This window comes from Glycine soja, chromosome 5 (assembly GCF_004193775.1).
Source record: "Glycine soja cultivar W05 chromosome 5, ASM419377v2, whole genome shotgun sequence".
NCBI lineage: Eukaryota > Viridiplantae > Streptophyta > Magnoliopsida > Fabales > Fabaceae > Glycine > Glycine soja.
The window spans coordinates 6,881,171-6,904,233 of NC_041006.1; the positions used below are offsets into that span (position 1 = coordinate 6,881,171).

Genomic DNA, 23,063 nt, shown 5'->3' on the forward strand with positions numbered 1-23,063 from the left:
AAGAGAGGGGGGGGGGGGGGAGCACGAAATTGAAGGAAGAAAAAGGGAGAGAATTTGAACTTTGAGTTGTGTCTCACAAGACTCTCATTCATCAAAGTTACAACAAGTGTTACACATGCTTCTATTTATAGACTAGGTAGCTTCCTTGAGAAGCTTTCTTGAGAAAACTTCCTTGAAAAACATCTTTGAGAAAACTTCCTTGAGAAGTTAGAGCTTAGCTACACACACGACACACCCTCTCATAACTAAGCTCACCTCCTTGAGAAGCTTGCTTAAGAAGATTCCTAAAGAAACTAGAGCTTAGCTACACACACCTCTCTAATAGCTAAGCTCACCTCCTTGAGATGAGAAGCTAGAGCTTAGCTACACACCCCCTATAATAGCTAAGCTCACCCCTATGCCAAAAAACATGAAAATACAAAAAAAGTCCTTACTACAAAGACTACTCAAAATGCCCTGAAATACAAGGCTAAAACCCTATACTACTAGAATGACCAAAATACAAGGCCCAAACGAAGGAAAAAACTATTCTAATATTTACAAAGATAAGCGGGCTCATACTTAACACATGGACTCGAAATCTACCCTAAGGCTCATGAGAATCCTAGGGCCTTCCCTTGGATCTCTAGCCCGATCTACTTGGAGTCTTCTACCCAAATGCCCTTGCTGGGTAGGATTGCATCAGTGGACAAGGCAAATTTCCAAAAGATTGCTCATGCAAAGACAACAAAGGTGGCACGATGCATCTTGGAAAAGGCATATTCAAGAGATGCAAAGTAAAAGAACGTGGAATTATAGACTCTAAGGAGACAGTATGAGATGATTCAAATGGAGCTAATTGAGAAGGTAGCTGATTATTTCACAAGAATTCTCAGCATTACTAATTTGATGAAGGGTTGTGGAGAGAAGCTTGATGATCAGATGGTTGTGGAGAAAATCTTGAGGTCACTCTCACCTCGATTAGATTACATTGTGTGTGTCATAGAAGAATCCAAGAATCTTGAGGATTTGAAGATAGAGGAGCTACAAGGTTCATTGGAGGCACATGAGCAAAGGTTGAATGATAGAGACAAAGAAAGATCCACAAACCAAACTTTACAAGCTCATTCCTCAAAAGGCAAAGGAAGAGGGAAGTGGAGCACTGATAAAGGAAAGGGAAGTCACAAAAATCATAGCAAGAATTTTGAAGAAACTCAATCAGAAACTGGAGAATCTTTAGGACAACACAAGAATGGAGTGAAGAGTTGGAAGAAAGAGGGAAAGAAATTTGAAAAAAGAAAGGTAAAGTGTTTCAATTGTAATAAGTATGGACACTTTGCCTCAGAATGTACTCACAAACATAAAGAAGGGAGGAACAAGGCTGGTGATGAGGCAAATTTGGCAGAAGGAGCTGCTAGTGACTCTGAGCAGGTTTTGCTAATGGTGATTGAGAAATCTGACAAAAGAGGATCAGAATTTTGGTATTTGGACACGGGTTGCTCTAACCACATGACTGGAAACAAGCATTGACTGGTGAATCTTGATACTTCACAAGGTAGAAAAGTGAGGTTTGCTGATAGTTCTTCAATCAACTGTGAAGGTGTAGGAAATGTGGTGATCAAGAGAAAGGATGGGAGCAATGTTGTAATTGAGAATGTGATGTACTGTCCAACAATGGATAGTTATCTGCTGAGTCTGGGACAGCTACTTGAGAAGGGATATAAGACGAGAATGGAGGACTTGATGTTGAAAGTATATGATAAAAAACAAAGGTTTATCTTGAAAGCCAAGATGTCCAGTAATAGAACATTCAAGGTAAATTTCAATGTAACAGATGTTCACTGCATAACTGTTGAAGGAAATGATGTCAATTAGCTTAGGCACTTCAGGTATGGACATCTAAACTTCCAAGGTTTGAGTAGATTAGTTGCTAAACACATGGTCAGTGGTATGCCTCAAATCAAAGCACCAGCAGAAGTATGTGAAGGTTGTGTTGCAAGAAAACAACCTAGGAATTCCTTCAATGTGTCTTTGCCTCCTAGAGCTAAAGAACCACTGGAAGTAGTTTGTTCTAATGTGTGTGGTCCAATTGATCCTTGTACATATGGTGGAAATTTATATTTTGTAATCTTTGTAGATGAGTTCACAAGAATGTTGTGGGTTTATCCAATCAAAAGAAAGAGTGAGATGTTTGTTGTTTTTTAGAAATTTAAGGCATATGCAAAAAAGCAAAGTGGAGCAACCTTGAAGATCTTGAGGACAGATAGGGGAGGAGAATACACCTCTAAGGAATTCGAAGACTTTTGTGAAAGCAAAGGCATAATACATGAAGTTACAACACCCTATACTCCTCAGCACAATGGTTTGGCTGAGAGAAGGAACAAAATTTTGCTGAACATGGTGAGGAGCATGCTAAAATTGAAGGGGCTACCAAAGGAACTTTGGGGAAAAGCAGTCACCACAGCTGCCTAAATACTCAATAGATCACCTACAAAGAAGCTAGAAGAGATCACACCAGAAGAAGCATGGACAGGAAATAAGCTAAGGGTAAGTCACTTTAGAATTTTTGGCTCACTTTGTTGGAAACATGTCCCAGATGAGAAAAGAAAGAAATAAGATGACGAGAGCATTGAGATTATCATGGTTGGTTATCATCCCACTGGAGCATATAAACTGTATGAACCAATTGAGAAGAAATTCACTTATAGCAGGAATGTGATTTTTGATGAAGAAAGCTTGTATGACTGAAATAAAATTGAGAAGGTTCAGTCAAAAGGCATGTTAGTGCTTGATGAACTTGGTGAAACCAGTGGAGAAGAAGCAACTGGCAATAGCATAGGTGGGGCATCTCCTGCAGTAGCTCAAAGACCTCAAAGAGTATCAAAGCCTTCTACAAGGCTAAGTGATTTCGTGGTGTAGACTAATGATGCAATCATAAGTGAAGGAGAGCTAGTTCACTATGCTCTTCTAGCTGATGTAGAACCAATAGGATATGTGGAAGCATTGAAGGAAGAAGTATGGAAGAAGGCTATGCTGGAAGAACTTGCTGCAATTGAAAGAAACAACACTTGGAAATTGGCCAGGCTGCCAAAAGGAAAGAAGCCTATCAGTTTGAAGTGGGTGTTCAAGGTTAAAATGAAACTTGATGGAACTATTGAAAAGCATAAAGCAAGACTAGTTGTAAGAGGTTTCATGTAGAGGGAAGGTCTTAATTATACTGAAGTGTTTGCTCTAGTTGCTAGAATTGAAATAGTTAGGATTGTAGTGGTCTTGGCTCATTCAAGAGGTTGGAATATGTGGCAGTTGGATGTAAAATCAGCCTTCCTCAATGGATTACTTGAGGAATAAGTCTATGTAACACAACCACCTAGATTTGAGAACAGGGAAGGTGGAGACTTGGTGTTCAAACTGAATAAGTCTTTGTATGGTCTTAAACAGGCGCCAAGAGCTTGAAACAAAAGAATTGATGGGTTCCTACTTAAAATTGGTTTTGAGAAATGTAAGGTGGAGTATGGAGTGTATGTCAAGGAAGAGAATGGAGACATAATCATACTATGCCTATATGTGGATGACCTTTTAATCATAGACAGTAATGAAGTTGTGATTCAAACTGTGAAGAAGGAGTTGTAACAAGAATTTGATATGACAGATCTGGGAGTCATGTCTTATTTCTTAGGAATTGAGTTCATTCATAAGAATTGAGGACTGGTGATGCATCAAAAGAAGTATGCATTGGAAGTTCTTAAAAGATATAAGATGGAAGAATGCAACCTAGCTAAGAGTCCAATTGAGTTTGGATTAAAGCTAGGTGCTGGTCTTGATGAAAAGCCAGTGGATGCCACATTGTTCAAGCAAATGGTAGGAAGCTTGAGATATTTGTGCCATAGTAGGCTAGATATTGCTTATGTTGTGGGTCTGGTAAGCAGATATATGAATGATCTGAGGACTTCTCATATGGCTGCAACAAAGAGAATTTTGAGATACGTGAAGGGCACTCTTGACTATGGCTTGTTATTCTCCAAAGCAAATCATAATCAAGGAATAAGGTTAATTGGTTTTTCTGATGCAGACTGGAGTGGTGATGTAGAGGACAACAAAAACACCACTGGATATGTCTTCAAATTACTTGGATCAACAATCTGCTAGAGTTCTAAGAAGCAAAAAGATGTTGGACTCTCAACTTGTGAGTCAGAGTACATGGTTGCTGCCTCAACAGCTTGTCAATCAGGCTGGTTGGAGTCACTCTTTGCAGAATTGAAGATTCGGCTTGATTCAGTTGTTCAATTTAACATGGACAACAAGTCTGCTATATGTCTTGCCAACAACCCAATTGCACATGGAAGAACAAAGCATATTGGGACAAAGTACCACTATCTCAGGGATCAAGTGAGGAAAGGAAGAATAAGTTTGGCTTATTGCAAGTCAGAAGAACAAGAAGCTGACATTCTAACCAAAGCACTTCGTGGAGAGAAGTTTTACAAGTTCAGAGAAAAACTTGGCGTAGTGAATTGCTTAAACTAGAATTAGGGAGGAATGTTGATGTATCCATATAATTCTAGTTTAGAAAAATAAATAAAAAACTGAAAAAGAAAGAAAGTAGTCGTAGTGGTGTTACCAACTAAAGTTTTGGCACAAAAGTCAAGTTAGTTAGGTAGCTTTGGTCAGCTTTTAATAGTTTTGGTCCATGACCCCGCATGTCTTGATATAAAACTATTTTCTAATGAACTTGATAAATGGAAGTTTCACTATTCCTTCTTGAAATTCCAATAGATTTGATGTTATTATTAGGGTCTCATTCTTATTAAGTCACTGAGTTTCTTCAATTCTATTTTATCAGGGTTTCGTTCTTATTTTGTTTCCATTTTGATGCAGTCAGTGAAAAGATCAACATGATGGTGTTGATTTGTGGGTGTGGATATCTGATGGTGGTTTCAATGCTTATGATCTTGTTACTATATGTGGTTCTTTTTCCTTTTTTTATAATGGCATGAGTTATTCCTAGAACATGAGTTATTGCTCAAAGTACTTTATTTCGGGGTTTTTCTTTGGGTGAATTATGATTATGAAGCTTTGTGTAGGTGCCACTGTAATAACTCGTGTGATCTATTAAAGTGTTAAAATTGAATTTGATTAACTGGAAAATGTTTAATTAAAAGTAGCTTTCCTCTAAATTGGTTACAAAAAGAAGATTTTTTTTATAAGATAATGATCAGTTAAATAAGAGAAGACTGAGTCAAAAGAGAGATAAGTTAGTTGTGCAACTAACAGATAATGGATAGTGGAGATAAATAGATGGATGAGTGGGATTAAGTGGTTTCAACAAAAACCTAGAAGAGGTATATAAAAACCACACTTACACAATAGAAAAAAGGAGACTTTGACGAGCGGAGCAAAAATTTCCTTTTGCATAAACCTGCTACACATTGGCAAAATTTCATACGCTCTAGACAAGTGAAAAGTTGTCTTTAGAGGTTTTGCATCATTTCATTTATTTTATCTTTTTTCTTTTGTAATACATAGAAATGGAAATGTGTATGACATTTGCTGATGAATGTAAGATACATAACTCTCACTCTCTTTTTGTGATTTCCTTATTTTTATCAAGTCTGCATTTCTGCAATCGAAGTTTTGTGTCCAACATTCATTTTTTTAATTAATTTTTTTCTTATATGTGACGTGATGTGGGTGTAATGTGGCACTATTTGTTTGTGTACATAGGAGTAGCAAATAGGATATTAGGAAGGCTAGTTTTGGTTTTAAGTTTTTTTCTCTTTTATTCTTTTTTTAATATTTGTTTCATTTTGTGCTTGGATATGTGCATGAGAGCTTATCTAGGACCTCAATGCTTAGGAGTTCTGCTTTGGTTTCTAGCTTGTTTATTTATGAAATAAAAAAAGATCAAAATTGTACATTATTTTATTTGGATTTTTGTGTGTGTAGTACTATACATAAGGTTAGGATCTAGGATGCAACCATTATGTTTCGTTAGTTCATTGCAAAATAAAAAGAGATTATAATTTTCTGCCTTTTGATTAATTCATATTGTTTATAATATTAGCAAATATCAAATAAAAAATAATCTCTTTTTACTTCATGCAATGGTTTGATAATATTAATTGATAGCAATTATACCGTTAATATTTTCAAATCATAAGAGTTTATAGAATAGCCATTTGCTATCATAAAATCTTGGGCTACAGTAAAATTTCAAAAAAAAAATATTTTATTAAAATAAACAACAATTTATGACGTTAATTGAATAACGATTCTATCTTTAACATTGTGAATTGTGAGGATTTGACGACTAGTCATTTGCTAGCTTAAATTCTTGTGTTAAGTTTTAATAGAGTATAAAAAAAGAATTTTTTTATATAAAGATTATTTTATGTTTTCCCTCAATTTAAAATATTAGTGGCGGCTCTATTTTAAATAAAAATTTTATGTCATCCTGCTGTGATCTCAGTTGCGACAATAAGTTTCTACCTAGACTCATTTCGTTGCATTTGGTGCTAGGATTTGGTAAACTCTAGAAACATGATTGCCAAGAAAATATACTTTTCTTTTCTTAGCAAAAGATAAAGTTTTATGGTCATCTATCTCCCATTTTTTTAATTTGTATCGATTAATCTATTTTTGTATTAAATTGTGCAATTTGAAGATTTAATGATGATTATTATTATCATTATTAAATTTTTGTAAAATATATCATTGGTTGGTCTAAAACCGATATAGAAAGTGTTTTTACAACATCGATTTTTTCAAAACCGATATAGAAAATGCTTCAGAATACACAATTTTGGCTAAAATTTCTACATCGATTTTAGTCAAAACTAATGCAGATAATGATTTTCAACATTGGTTTTAAAATCGATGTTAAAAATGCTTACTTTCAATGACAATCGTTTCAACATTGGTTCTACAACTGATGTTGACTCTTCCGGAACAAATGTTAAAATCCATTTATGTAGTAGTGCGTAAGATGTTTGCGGTATGATTTGGTTCAATTTTTAGATTAAAAATCATTTGACCTAAACATAGAATAAATATGTTGTTCAATTTTGTTCAATTTAAATATAACATCAAATTCAAACTGAACCAAATCAATCTTTTGCGGTTAGGTTCGATTCAATTTAATGATTTTTTATTTTTTTAATATATTATCATAATTTAAAATCAATCAACTAAACTTACATAATTATTATGCTATATTGTTTTAAAAATAAATTTTATTTTTTTTATTAATTTTTTTTAACATATTTTAGTTAAAAATTATTATTTTCACTTCTATTTGGCATTAATATAAAATGATATTACTTACTCTTTTTGTAACATAATAGTAATTTTTACATCACTTGATATTTAACATTATTTTTTAATAATATTAGACATCATTTTCTAACATATGAAACTAAAATATGCATTTTGATTATAAAACAAAGAAAAATTAATAAATTATTTAATATTTTTTTATTAATTATTACAATAAAAATCAATATAATTATGATATGCAGTTTGTTCGGTTCGGTTTGGTTTTTTACAACAAAATCTAAAAACCAAACCAAACCATTTAAAGTATACAATTTTTTTATATTTTTTGTTTTTGTGGTTTTCGGTTTGAACAATTTTTGTTTTTTTTTTTTATCAATTTGGTGATATTAAGTGAGGTCTAAAGTTTGAATATTGTAGATGAAAAATATAATTGAGAGACAAGATCTCCTATTAAATGTAATCATTCATATCTTTTATATAGAACGCAAGTATTTTTTACTAAAGATAATCATGTTTGAATTGGAGTAGGATTATTATAGACGATAAAACTCTTCTTTTCAGTATTTAATCTAACACTTAAATTCGAAACCTCTAGTTAAGATACAACAATCTCACATTTGATATGCAGGTCTATGCTGTCAGCAATATCATTCAGATTTTTGAAGGAAGAATGATTATTAATAAAATTGATAAACATTTTATATGATAAAAAAGAAGAGAGAAATTAATTAAAAGGTGCATTCAAAGGCTTCTGAATGAAAGTTGGATGTACACGTATACACTACGGGAAAAGCTAGACAGATGGAGAAAACACTATGAAGCCATTGAATGATTAAGGTTAAAAAGGGTTGGATCTCAATCACTCATCTTAATTTGTTTACTAATTAATTTGCAATGCAATGGTGAATTGTCAGCAGCCTAGGTAGGTGGAGAAATTGTATTGAGTGGGAGGGGATTTGAAATGGGGATACGTGCCAAAATAAGTGAAGGCATGAATTATGGCAATGACAGAGGGAGGGTCAAGAAGGCAACAAAGCAACGTGGAGGCAAAGGAAAGGAAACAAATTGAAAATGTATCAGTGACAGACACCCATATGCTGTGACCTGTGGCTATGAGATGGCTGGTCGATTGTTGGAAGAAAAGGTTGTGCCTTGGTGAGACTTGTTATAAATGTTCCTTGAGTCTAGCCATGTATTTCACAATAAAATTGACCCCCCACACCCACTCACACTACACCAGCAGAATAATTAAATTCATGTTGTAATTATTATAACAAAATACGCAAAAACAAAATAAAATGAATGCAACACATGCATTTGCATTCTTTTTTGTTTTTTCATCTATCCAATATGTCTTCTCACATCATCTGTAGTTTTTTTTTATTTACTTTTTATTTTAAATCATAGATTGCATAAAATTTTATTTAGGCATCTAATTAATCTTCCTTCCATCTGGTTGGCTCATATTGGTTAATAGTATACCTTAGTCACCATCAAACACATAGATCTACAAGTATTGGATTATTTTATTTCAACTAAACCAAAAATCTTGAAATCGAATTATGAACATCAAAATCGTGATCTAGACAAAAAAAAAAAAAAAACATTACTTTCAATCGTGACTTCATTCCCAAACTAAAGATGCATGAAATCCTAAACCTTTAATTAAGATATCCAAATATTAAATCACTTATACTAACAACCTTTGATTTACATTGATTTACGTTGTGTTGTGTGTAGTTAGTACATAATTTTCTCTCTGACAATTTATTTTAAATAAAAGAGAAGAAATAGGAATGCCTCTTGGTCAATTTAATTTGGTTCAAATCTCCCCAAAAATCTATCCTTCTTCTGAAACGTCTGGGCTCCTGTTCAATTCAATCTTTTAATTCCTGACAAAGTAGTTTCGTATTGTCAGGAAATTTCTTTAAAGCCTATCTCTCTCATGTCACGGTGGAGATCAAGTTTTGATTTTATTTGTCGCTATAATTGAAAAGAGAAAGAAAAACCACCTTAATGCACGTAAGGATGATGAAAGGTCTACATATATTTATTTATTTGGTCTAGAATTTTGGTTGCACAAGTCTTCGGTTTATAGAAAAAATAGTCTTTATATGGGGGAGATTTTTTGAATAATCTAAAGTGCTCGATCACCATTGAAGATGCATGAATAAAATGTCGATGGATGATGGATTGAATTTATTCTTTCTCAAACAGCATGGGAGTTTGGTCAATTTCTGTTTTTTCCTCCCTTTAGCTAGATGAATTAAATGAACTGTAAAGAAAAAAGTTTTGAATACTAGTTATGATGAGAGAGTCCCACATGGAATCGTTTTGTATGTTTAGGACTTCAAGGTAGGTTTTTTATGCTTGTATGATATTCCACCACATCCGCATCTACATATTCTAATAAATATTGGGTTCTGTTCTTTCTTTCTTGTTTTATTTCCCTTCCCCCATTTGTTTTTCAAGAAAATGACTTGAACCAAATGTGTCATCAACAATAATTTTAGTACAAACAACTTGACTTTGGAACCTAGCCAAAACTATAGCTGTTGAACAAAACCTTATCAAAAATCAAGAAAAAACAAACTGGAGAAATTAAGTGATAGGTCTTTCCTGATTCCATCCAACACTATCAAGAAACCTAGAAGAGAAAAAGAGGGACTTTCAACTTTATGGTAAAATTTGTTTTACACTTCACTTGTAGCTTCCTAAAGGTAGAAGTTTAGAACTATTCAAGTGTGTTAGTATATATATATATTTTTTTGAAAGATGTCATATTTACCAACAATTGTCACCAGAGTTGATAGATTGTTTAGTTTCTTAAAGAGTTTAATTTCCTAACAGGACATATGAAAATAACTTTTATTGGGAGAGGTTGGTGATATCATTAGCAAATACATACCTAATGGAAATACTTAATATTAAAGGGTTAATTGTTATTGATAACTATATGATAAACTCAATTTGTTTGTTTAGAAAGAAAAGTACATCTAGATTTTCATGTCAGGTGTAGGGGATATCAATGTTAGTGTTGGTGATTGAGATGGGGTTTGATTCTAACAAGAAAAGCTGCAAGAATCATACATAAGAGAGGGACAGAAAAGAGAGGGAGGTATTCTTTCTTTCTTTGCTTCGTTTATTTGCATGTGTGTGTCTGACGCGTGAGGGTTATTAATGGGTCTCGTTTTTCTAGAGAAATAAGTTTAGGCTTGTAATTCTCGAGAGAAATGACAGAAAAAAAGAAAAATGTAGTAAGAAGAAAGCCGATATTTTCAATTTTCACACGATTCTTCTGATCTTTAATTTAATTATCTAGGCAAATTCTTGATGAACATTTCTTTTATGTTACTTGTGTTCGATGGCAGACTCGTGCTTGTGTATGCCCATCTAAAGAGGGAAGCAAGAATCTAAATCAAAATCCTCTAGAAAAATTAAAAAGAAAAAAGAGATGAAAATTCATCTGTGTGAAGGCGACATTTGCTAGCAAAATTTCCCATCCCATACATGATATATTCTTCAACATGCCCTACACATACAACTATCTTTCTCACCCCGTAAGATATTTATGTGGTTGATATTAAATACAATTTCGATTAACAAAAGAATTATTTCATAATCAGAATGAGCTCATTAACACAAATATTGATAGTATTACATATTAGCCATACATGCGACTTTGTTGTTGGAAAGAAAACAAAACCCTCGATCGGTCATATTTAATGGGAAGATTGGTGTTGAATCTGGATCCACGTTAATTGGATAATGGTTGTGGATTGAAATTGACTTCATTAGAAAAACAAGCATAATTTTAGATTTGTTTGATCGGTGAGTTGGGTCCACTTCACCTTTTAAATTTTTGAGCTCCACTTGTTTCTTTCTTCCGTCTTTTCACAAAGGTCCACTTGCTTTTTCCGGCACGAGGAAGATATGTTTATAGCTTTTGTTTTATTGGAACCCATAGGAACGGTATTTATAATTTTTTAAGATGCAGTACGTTCAGGAAGTTAATTTGATTCACATCTACAATATTTCATAACACATAATGAACAATGAATGACTTGTTTGAGTATATTTCAGTTTTCTCTTTTTTACGTATTGTTTTGTAAAATATTTAAAAAACTGTTTTCTCAACTTCCTCACACCACTACCCCACTTCATCTCCCTAAAAGAAATTGTTTTTATTTTATTTTAAATTCATCCAAACGTAATTTTATATTTTACCTTTTAAATGATAAATAATACTATCACAGAAATTTTTTTCATTGATTTTATCTAATCATAAATTATAATATACCAAAAGTTTATTAACTTTTATAATATTTATCTTACACTTAATAATAAGAGTGATTTTTTTATGAATGATATTGTAAAAACTTTTATATTGACCATTCATTAAAAACATGATTTTGAATTTTTTTTATTAAAACTCAAAACAAAAGAAATTAGTTTTTTATTTTAAAATCGGTTTTTAAAATAAATATCAAATTATAAGCCCTAATACTTTATAGTAGTGTAATTCTTTATTGTAATAAATTTCATATTTTTTGTAAATTTATATGAAAAATTACTGTAAAACATTGTATTTCTTACATCAGTTATTATATAAAATCGATGTAAAATGCTAGTGAATACCTAAATACAAAGGCCCTTTTCCCTCGTTCTTCCCAGTGCACATTGCCATTTCCCCAAGAACAATGCCTCAATCTAGAGCTATGAAGCACAGACACGCCGTCGAAGTGTCGCGTCCCGTGTCAGAGACGCACCGGACACACAAACGGGTACAACTCTGGTGCGACGCGATGTCTATTGCCGCCGCCGTCACCGGACACGGTTGGATGCAGGAGACGCGTGATTAGACGCATTGATTTTATCTAATCATAAATTATAATATACCAAAAGTTTATTAACTTTTATAATATTTATCTTACACTCAATAATAAGAGTGATTTTTTTATGAATGATATTGTAAAAACTTTTATATTGACCATTCATTAAAAACATGATTTTGAATTTTTTTATTAAAACTCAAAACAAAAGAAATTAGTTTTTTATTTTAAAATCGGTTTTTAAAATAAATATCAAATTATAAGCCCTAATACTTTATAGTAGTGTAATTCTTTATTGTAATAAATTTCATATTTTTTGTAAATTTATATGAAAAATTACTGTAAAACATTGTATTTCTTACATCAATTGTTATATAAAATCGATGTAAAATGCTAGTGAATACCTAAATCCAAAGGCCTTTTTTCCCTCGTCCTTCCCAGTGCACACTACCATTTCCCCAAGAACAATGCCTCAATCTAGAGCTATGAAGCACGGACACGCCGTCGAAGTGCGCGTCCCGTGTCGGAGACGCATCGGACACACAAATGGGTACGACTCCGGTGCAACGTGATGTCTGTTTCCGCCGCCGTCGCCGGACACGACTGGATGCAGGAGACGCGCGATTAGACGCGGCCCAACAAGTGGACACGCGCGTCCAAACGCGGCCCAACCAATTATTTTATTATTTATTTAAAAAAGGTTTACCTAAAACAAAAATCGTTTCTGCACGTCTTCTCCTTGCCGCAAGCGAACCTCCATTGCTGCTCGTCGCCTCCATTTCCCCCTTTGCAGGTAGGCCCTTCTTTCTTTTCTGAGTTTTCTCATCTACTCCATGTTGTTGCTTGCATTTTTCTCGCCTCCGTTTCCCCCTTTGCTGCTTGCTACTTTTGGTTTTGTTGCTTTTGGCTTCTCTCTCGCCTCTGTTGTTTCCCTGTTGATGCTTGCCTGATTTTATGGTTTCTGATTTCATTGAAATGCTTTTGTGCTTCCACTGTTCCACATTTGTTCCCTTTAAGTAAAATACCAATTCTCTCTCATTCTCTTTCCATGTGTCGTGACTAAACTCTGAAGTACCCATTACCCAATGCCATTTAATAGTTACAATGCATTTGTTTTACTTTCTTAATTAAAAAAGGGGCACAAAAAGAGCAACAGAAATTAAAAAAAAAAAAGAACAACGAAAATTAAAAAAAAAAAAGAAGTACAACACAAAAATTATTATTATACAAGTCCGGTAGGTGTGGGGCATCAATTGAAGTATACTATTCAGTTTCCCCTACCTTAATTTTTATTTTTATTATTTTATTTAGATACTTTTTTGTTTTGTTGTGCCAGCAAGAGAGTTTGAATGTTTTAAGGTGGCCTCAAGGCTCAATCACATTACAACGCAAAAAAAAAAAAAGGGTTTTTAAGAACTTTTCTTTTTAATGATAAGTTCTATACGACAGTTAAGAAAATAGAGAAGAATATATAGAGAAAGAGATTGTTTAGGTATGTAACATCAAAAGTAATACGTTGGAAAATTATAATTTATTATTTATTATTTAAAGATGCCATTATCATATTTTCTAAATAAAATAAATGGGTGGATGTTAACATATTTTTGTAGGATTGAAATTTTACTTTTTCATCAATTAAAATTTTAAGGGTTTACTTGTGTTTTTATTTTTTTTTACTTTTTAATTATAAAATTGTCACATTAGTTTAAATCTGTTTTTTGGTTTTAAAAAAATTATACAGAAATTGCTTTTTGTTGTTTGTTTTTTACTTAGAAATTGTTTACATTGATTTTTGATTTTTTTAAATTGTTGTAGAGATGAGTGCTTCTAGTCCTAGTCAAGCTAAAGAACAAGATGATGATACCAAACCTTTTATGGACCTATGTTACAAAGATAAAAAGTGTAGGTGGTGGTGGAAATTATGAGATAAAATGCAATATTTTTTATTTTACCTTTAATGGGTCTTACACTAGAGTGAGGACACGCTTGTTGAAGATGACTGGAAAGGGACTTAGAGTTTGTCAAAAGGTAACAATTGACAGACTTATAGATTTGAAGAAGATAGATAATGAGGCAACATTGAGGGTGGAGAAGTCAAAAACAAAATTTGTGTCATTGCCTCCGGTTTCTACTCAACACCAAATGGATACAAACACTCTTGGTGTTGATCCAAAAAAGAGAAAGACATCAACTGCAGAAAATGACTTTAATTTGCAAGCTAGAGAGACACTTGATCATGAAATTGCTAGGATGTTTTACTCTTCGGGGTTGCCTTTTCATTTAGCAAGAAATCCTCACTATAGGAAGGCGTTTGCCTATGCTGCCAACAATCAGATCAGTGGTTATCAACCTCCAGGTTATAATAAATTAAGGACAACATTACTTCAAAATGAGAGGAGACATGTGGAGAACTTGTTACAACCAATTAAAAATGCATGGAGTCAGAAGGGTGTGAGCATTGTTAGTGATGGATGGAGTGACCCGCAAAGAAGATCTCTTATTAATTTCATGGCTGTCACAGAGAGTGGACCTATGTTTTTAAAGGCCATCGATTGTTCAAATGAGATCAAAGACAAGGATTTCATTGCCAAACTTATGAGGGAGGTAATTATGGAGGTTGGACACTCAAATGTTGTGCAAATAGTGACAGATAATGCAGTCGTTTGTAAAGCAGCAGGTTTAATAATTGAGGCTGAGTTTCCTTCCATCTATTGGACTCCATGTGTTGTCCACACATTAAATCTTGCTTTGAAGAACATATGTGCAGCCAAGAATACAGAAAAAAAACAATGTTGTTTATGAAGAATGTTCTTGGATCACCCAAATTGCGGATGATGCAATGTTTGTGAAAAATTTTGTCATGAGTCATTCTATGAGACTATCAATTTTCAATTCATTGAAATTACTATCCATTGCTCCAACAAGATTTGCCTCCACTATTGTAATGCTCAAGAGATTCAAGCAATTGAAGAAAGGACTCCAAGAGATGGTCATTAGTGACCAATGGTCTTCTTATAAGGAAGATGATGTTGCAAAGGCTAAATTTGTGAAAGATACTTTGTTGGATGATAAATGGTGGGATAAGGTTGATTATATTTTTTCTTTCACTAGCCCTATCTATGATGTTCTTAGAAGAACTGATACAAAAGCTTCATCTCTCCATCTAGTATATGAAATGTGGGATTCAATGATTGAAAAGGTGAAGAATGCCATATATCAATATGAGAGAAAGGAGGAGAGTGAAGGATCAACCTTTTATGAGGTAGTGCACTTCATATTAATTGACCGTTGGACTAAGAGTAGCACTCCTCTCCATTGTTTAGCTCATTCCTTAAATCCAAGGTAATTAACTCTATACTTTTTTACTTACCTTTTTTTTAGAATTACATAAATTTTAATCATGTATATATTTCTTTTTAATTATAGATATTATAGTCATAAATGGCTAAGTGAAGATTCTAATCGAGTTCCTCCATATCAAGACTTGGAACTCACTCGTGAAAGATTAAAATACTTCAAAAGGCTCTTTCTTGATGTGGATGTAAGGAGGAAAGTGAATATTGAGTTTGCCAACTTCTCGGATGGAAGAGAAGGTTTTGATGATCTTGATTCTTTAAATGATAGAGGTCAAATGGATCCAAAAGCTTGGTGGCTAGTTCATGGCGTTAATGCTCCAATACTTCAAAAGGTTGCCCTTAAGCTACTTGCGCAACCTTGTTCATCTTCATGTTGTGAAAGGAATTGGAGTACATATTCATTTATCCATTCTTTAAAGAGAAACAAGATGGCACCACATAGAGCTGAAGATTTAGTATTTGTTCATAGCAACCTACGACTTCTCTCAAGGAATACTCCACAATATCATCAAGAGGAAACTAAAATGTGGGATATAGCCGTAGATGATTTTGGATCACTTGATGATTATGGTATTCTTGAAATTGCTAGTTTGTCTTTAGATGAACCATAGTTAGAAGGTGTCTTTTTCAATGATGATTGCTAGTTTGTGGAATTCTTTAAGACTTGAAGATACTAATTCATTATCTTGCTTTATATATATATATATATATATATATATATATATTGTAAAGAAACAAAGCGTACAAATTGTATAATGAGGTCTCTTAGTATTTTTTTGTGACTCATTATCATAGGAAAAGTTCTTTTTAGATGATGATGAATATATAAATCTTGATTTTCAATTTAGATCTTTTATGCATATCACTCATATTTAATTTTATGTAATTTTATTTTATTTATATATATATATATATATATATATATATATATAACCGTGTCCATGTCCTACATTTTGGATATTATAAGTGTCCACGTATCCGTGTCCGTGTCCCTATCAATGCTTCATAGATCTAGAGCATTGGGCTTCCTCACCCTCTTCTCCATTCACACCCGCCTCTGAACCATCTTCGTCGGCACCATTAAGCTCATTTGCAACCTTGGCCTAGACCATGCCATAGAGTGCGACAGAAACCTTAGACCCATCCCTGGCTTTGTGTCACAATCTCTTTGACAACAATAGCAAGAGGCAAGGAGGGCGATGCGGTGGGTCACTCACCTTCTGAAATTGATTTCTTCCTAATTCGACGTGCTAGGGTTTTAAGAATTGTCAATTTTGATTTTTTTTTAAACGTTTGATGATTTACAAAGTTGGTTGAGGGCTTTTATAGATTGTTGAATTTTGAATAAAACTAATCCAAGAACAATGATTTTCCGTTTAAGAAATTTAAGGTATTTGCAAAAGCAGCTAGATTTTGGGGCGTGCTTAGTGCGAAGCTGGACGTAAATGCAAAAGGAGCCTATTAAGAATTGTCAATTTCGTTTTTTTTTTTAAATTAAATGTTTGATGATTTTAAAAAGTTATAATATTTTACATCAATTATATTAATTATTAATGTAAAAGTACGAATTTTTGTCAATTAAATTAATGGTGAAAAAAATACAATTATTTTATTTTAAACAGGATAATATTAAACTTTTTAATAATTGAGAAATCAAATTAAATCTTAAAATAGTTAAGGAATCCATTGTATAAGTATGTCTCGTTATAAAACACCTAAAATTCAAACATGGACACGTGGACAGAGAAAAGAGAAAAATAACATTTATCGTAAGATTTTTATATGGATAAAATTTAAGTACAATATTATAAGAACTTTTATATTACTTTTTAATCAAAGCTTTACTTCGTAACCTACATAATAAAAGATTGACAGTAAGTGTGCATCAATTATTAAAGTGAACTTTTAATTTCAATTGGATTATTATATTATATTAAAGTTTTGTCTTTTAATTTTCCCTAAAAAAAAAGTTTTGTCTTTTAATTCAGCAATTTTTTTTCTTTCCTATTTTGCTATTATATCTTCATGAAAAACATTCTTAATATACATCCTTACTCTTCACCTTATCTTTAGTTAATTTTAATTTATTAATATACACATTCTTATTTTTAATACGAGTGTGTTAGCAAATTAAATGACAGTATTTACTAATGTACACATTCTTAATTTTTAACATACTCTTTAATCATAGTTTGCTAACATACTTATCTTAAAAAATGTATGTACGTTAGCAAAATATACATATAAATTTTTTTTATTACTAGTATTTTATTAGAAACTAAAACAATTACATTTTTAAAAATTATTATATTTTTTGTTAATGTATAATATCCTTAAAAGACACTTAAAAGAGGAATAGACAGAGTTTTTATATCCAAATTAATTTATTTTCAGCCCAACAATTTTTCATTTAAATAAATGTAATTAAAGAGATAAATCTTTAAGAATTGCTTAGCTAGAGATTTTCATGTGGAGGAGAGAGGAGTTATTCACTCATGTTATGAAAACAAGAGGGAATGCATTCTCCGCCGTTCTACATCTTTTTTAAAATAAAAGTAAAATAAGAGAGAGAATGTCGAGGTTAAATAGAAAATGCATGGAAAGGAGTGTACAATTAACTTTCTAACAGTTAAAATTAAAATGCATATATTGTGGGTAATTATTTTTCTCTTAATCGTATGCAGACATTGTTGAATATACGAGCAATTATTGAGGCTAAAATTAGCAAAAAAAATAATGTATAAATCAAACGGGATAATCAGATTGTTTGTGTAATTTAAGGTCATTTTTTATTAAATAATATAATTGTATAACTAAAAAAATTTATTGGATTTTTTTATTTAATTATTTTTTTAACATATAATAAGTAAAATATTAAAAAATAATTTAATTTAATACAAGTAAGTTAACATGTGTTCCTGTCAACAAAGTAATTATTGTTACAAAATTTTGTGAGCGTATATAAATTGTTCCTGTCAACAAAATAATTATTGTTACAAAATTTTGTGAGTGTATATAAATTGTTAAAAAATACATACAATTATTCATTTATTCTTTATATATTCCAAACACTTTATAAAAAAATAAAATAAAAATAAAAATAATTCAGTATTGTATTAAAATTATATATGCAATTTGTAATGAATAATATTAACAACACGTAATATATGGTGAATATAAGATATTGTATATGATGGATTATATTTTAAAATTTGAATCGTAACAAACACTAAAAAAGCTTTTTTCTATGATTTGACAGTCGTATAAAAATCAATGTTGTAAGTAAAATGATGACATTTTTGTAAATAAATGAAAAATTTTAAAGATGATTTTGATAAACCCGTTTTTAAAAAAGCTTTACGACATTTTAGGGTATGTTTCTGATAACAACGATGTTTAAGTTTCAATCTTATATTATATTCTATCTCTCAATCTGTTTCAAACCCTAACTTAAGGTTAAGATTACACAGATTAAAAAATAAAAAATAAAATGATAATAAATATTGAAAAATTATATTATATTAGATAAGAAATATATCGTCAAAAATGATATGTAATAATAATACTTGATTTAGATTTTGAAAGATTTATCTATATAATATTTGAATTATTTTTATCTTCATTACATATAAGATAAATTGTTTATGTGAAAAAAATTAGTTTTTGAAGATAAATTTTAGCATGTTTAAGAGACTCTGGTTGACTTTCATTAATTGTTATTGCAAAGCAAATAATGATTGAGAGACTTTAGTTGACTTTTGTTAATTGTTATTGCACAGGAAACAACTATTCAAAATTAATTACTTAACATTGAAATGAAATTATAGGATAAAATGGAATTCAGGTTAATCTTGAGGTGAAAATCTTTTCTCTATTGCTTTCAGAAATGACTTTTGCTTTAAAAACATTATTAAATAAATAAATAATTTTAGAATATTTTATATTTTGAAGCATAAAATTGCATAATTAAAGTTATTATAAATAAATAAATTATTCTTATAAAAAAATGAAAAATCTATTTTTACAGGATAACATAAATTTTGTCATTAATTAATATTTTTTATGTAATAAATACGAAAAAATAAAATATATAAAAAAGACCGTTCATATATACATATATATATATATATATATATATATATATATATATATATATATAATGTAAAAAACGAAATTATTCTTATAAAAATTCAGAAACCGAATTATCATTTTATACGATATTAAAGCTATTATCCCTTTAAAAATAACGTGCAGAATAATTTTATAGTTACGTTGTATGTGCTTTATATTAATTAACTTAAAAAAAATCGGTGCTAAAATCTTTATGTATAAAAAAAATTTAATTATAGAAAAATAATGAAGTTAAGCAGAGCTAAAAATATTATTCGCTCAAATAAGTCACGCACTCAAAATAACTAAATCAAGATCCAAATATATTTTTTTTGGAATCTTCAAAAGACAAAGGATGCCGAATATGAAAAAGTCATAGACAATAAATAAGCATTGTTGCCAAATTCAAAAGATTTCAATCAACATGTTTCTTTTTAATAATTGCAACTTTTGTAATCTTTTTTGTTGATGTTTGATTTTCATTGTTTTCAAACACATATGAGATATCTAAGTAATTTGTTGATCTTCTCAAACTTATTTTACTTGAAGATATTAATTATATATAAATTGTATTAATAATATATTTTTAATAGGATTTAATTTTCCAAAATGCTTGCTTCTTATCTGTGTCAATTTCAATTAATTTGAATTGTAGTATTAAATGTATAGTTAAGACTGTTGGACAAGTAACCTCAATAACTTAAGAGGGGGTGAATTAAGTCTTACAAAATTTTTCATTAACAAACTTTAATCCCTTTTTAACTAATATATGATAGGCTCAAAATGTAAAAGAATAAGAAGAAGAAACAATCAATTTAATAATGTTTTTTTAAATATGCAAGATAAAATTAATTGCAATAAAATAAATGAGATAAGGAAAGGAAAAATTGCAAACTCGATTTATATTGGTTCGGCAACTTCCCGTGCCTACGTCCAATCCTCAAGCAACATTTGATATTTTCCACTATCTCTGTAAATCATTTACAGACTTTGAACACACCTTGAAATTCATCACCCTTGTGTTCAAGATTCTCAAAGAGACAATCAATCTCTTGATTACAATTCTCACAATCTAAGAGACAATCAGTCTCTTAATTACAACTGACTTTCTGAGATGAACAGAAAGATTTCACTCCTTTAGAGTGAATGATACAAATTGAAGTTCCTCGAGAAATTTCTCTCTTTTAGAGATGATAATACAATTTGAAGTTCGTGAATGAATTCTCAATAAATTTGCAAGTGTTTGTCCAACAGTTGTTGAGAGAGCATTTGACAATTAAGTTCTCTTAGAATATCTCTCTTGCTTTTTGAAGTCGGACACACATACATATAGACCCATCATGCCTTTTTAAAATAGTTTGAAGAGATGAGTCTTTTCAAAAAGCTTTTTCTGAAATTCTTCACTGGTAATAGATTAGAGATTTCTGGTAATCGATTACACAGTTATATTTTGAAGGATCATGTCTTTTCAAAGTGTTTTCTGAAGTGTCGTTGCTGGTAATCGATTACATGATTCAAATTTAAAATCCTTTTTAAACCCTTTGCTTCAAAATTGTCTTCTGGTAATCGATTACACTGCCTGGTAATCAATTACCAAAGCCTTGGATGTTGGAAACAATGTGTTTTGAGGCAAAAGCTTGAACAACCAATGAGATTGTTTGAGGCCTTATCTTTTTCTTGATCTTATTTGCTTTGACCTTGAATTATTCTTGAAGCAATGCTTAACCTTTGAATGTTTATTGAAGCAACCTTGTATTAAACTTAAAGCAATGTTTAACCTTTAAATGTTTGTTGAAACAACTTTGTTGTTTGATTCTACATTGACATCATCAAAACTCTGTATTCATATATTCACAAAGACTTAGTAAAGTTTGATTAAATAATATTTAAGATAATTTAATCATTTAATTCATATTCAAATATTTTCATAAATGTTTGGTAAATTTTAATTATATTATTGTATTGCTTTAAAGTGAAAATTATATGATTAGACAATATTCTAAATTTTTACGTTGAGTAAATGATTAGGCTAATTCTAGCAAAAAATAAATAAATTAGGCTATATGGATGTCATTTAAAAATAAATAGAAAAATGATATTATTTAAAATTAGAAAAATAATTTTCTTCTTTTCTAGTATTCATACCTTTAAGAAAATTAGGAAAAAGGCTATCAAATAGAAAAATGATATCATTTAAAATTAAAATAAAAATATAAAAAAGATAAAGAAATTTTTTAATTTATAAATTATTTATTTATTATAATTCAAAATAAAATAAAAAATAGTATTGTGAACAATCTTTTTAATTTTGTGAATATTTAATATTATGTTAAGTAAACAATGATAATTTTGTAATGACTAAATTTAAGTGCATCATTTAATCTTTTTTATATTTATTTGCTTTCAAATTTCAAAATGTATAATAAAAAATTATTTCTATTTGCATTTTTAAGATAGTTAATGACATTTTATTTCTCAACTAAATTTTGAGCTGATCAAATCTAAGAATAAGAAGATAGTGTTATTATTCACACAAATAGACAGTTAAATACATCTATATGACTGTCATACGAAGACTTCCTGACACGGTTAGGCATCAAGCACCTAGTCACCTCTATCGAACATCCTTAGACCAATGGTCAAGTAGAGATAGCTAATAGAGCCATCCTCAGGGCCCTACGTACTAGACTCGACAAGTCTAAGGGTCTATGAAAAGAGAAGCTCCCCAACATACTCTGGACGTACAACTGTTCACCCCAGACAACAACTAATGAAACTCCTTATCGACTCACACATGGTACAAACGCCATGATCCCCGTTGAAGTCGAGGAGCCATCGACAAGGAGACCGTTGTTCCAACAATAGCAAAATGAAGAAAATATGAGGGTAGAACTTGAAATCACAGACAAAGTCCAAGAAATAGCGAGGATCATGGAAGAAGCTGCCAAACTTTGAGCAGCAAGGAAATACAATACAAAGGTTTAACCATGAGCCTTTCAACCTAGTGACCTCGTATGACGAGTCCAAGGAGAAGCCAGAAAAGATCCTTGAGTGGGAAAGCTTGGCCCCAACTGGGAAGGCCCATTCAGGGTCACAGCCAGTCTGGACAACAGAGTATACATACTACAGGAACTGGATGGCAAAGCAGTTCCAAGAATATGGAACGCCACCCACCTAAAGTTCTACTTCAGTTAACCTAAATGCAAACCCAATGTTGTACTCTTTTTCCTACTTAGGTCTTATGTCCCAAAAATAAAATAAAAAATTAGGGTTTTGGCTTGAGATGTTTTAACGAGGCACATCTGGGATAATGAAGGAAATTTGTACTCAATCAAATACATTGAATAAAAATTCCGCATCCCTTCCTTTTCATATTTCTCTTATCAGGACAAAAGCATCCATAGTCGTAGCTCCAAGGCTCTTAAAACCCAAGGACCGCCCTTGGTGAGCCCTCCTCTTAGCACTAAGTCTCCAGTACATGCCACCCACAATGAGTGACATGTACGCACAAGCACAC

The 23,063-nt window shown here is 31.3% G+C and overlaps 1 protein-coding gene across 1 annotated transcript; it reads left to right on the forward strand.

Moving 5' to 3' along the window:
• Nucleotides 1–14,075: 14,075 nt before the first annotated feature.
• LOC114411081 lies at nucleotides 14,076–14,882 on the forward strand. The gene has a single exon (XM_028374846.1). The coding sequence runs from the start codon at nucleotides 14,076–14,078 to the stop codon at nucleotides 14,880–14,882; it is 807 nt and encodes a 268-aa protein (XP_028230647.1).
• The last annotated feature ends 8,181 nt before the right edge of the window (nucleotides 14,883–23,063 follow it).

What these genes read in the sequence shown, in the direction of transcription:
- LOC114411081 (XM_028374846.1), top strand. Translation starts at nt 14,076, where the DNA reads ATGACTGGAAAGGGACTTAGAGTTTGTCAAAAGGTAACAATTGACAGA.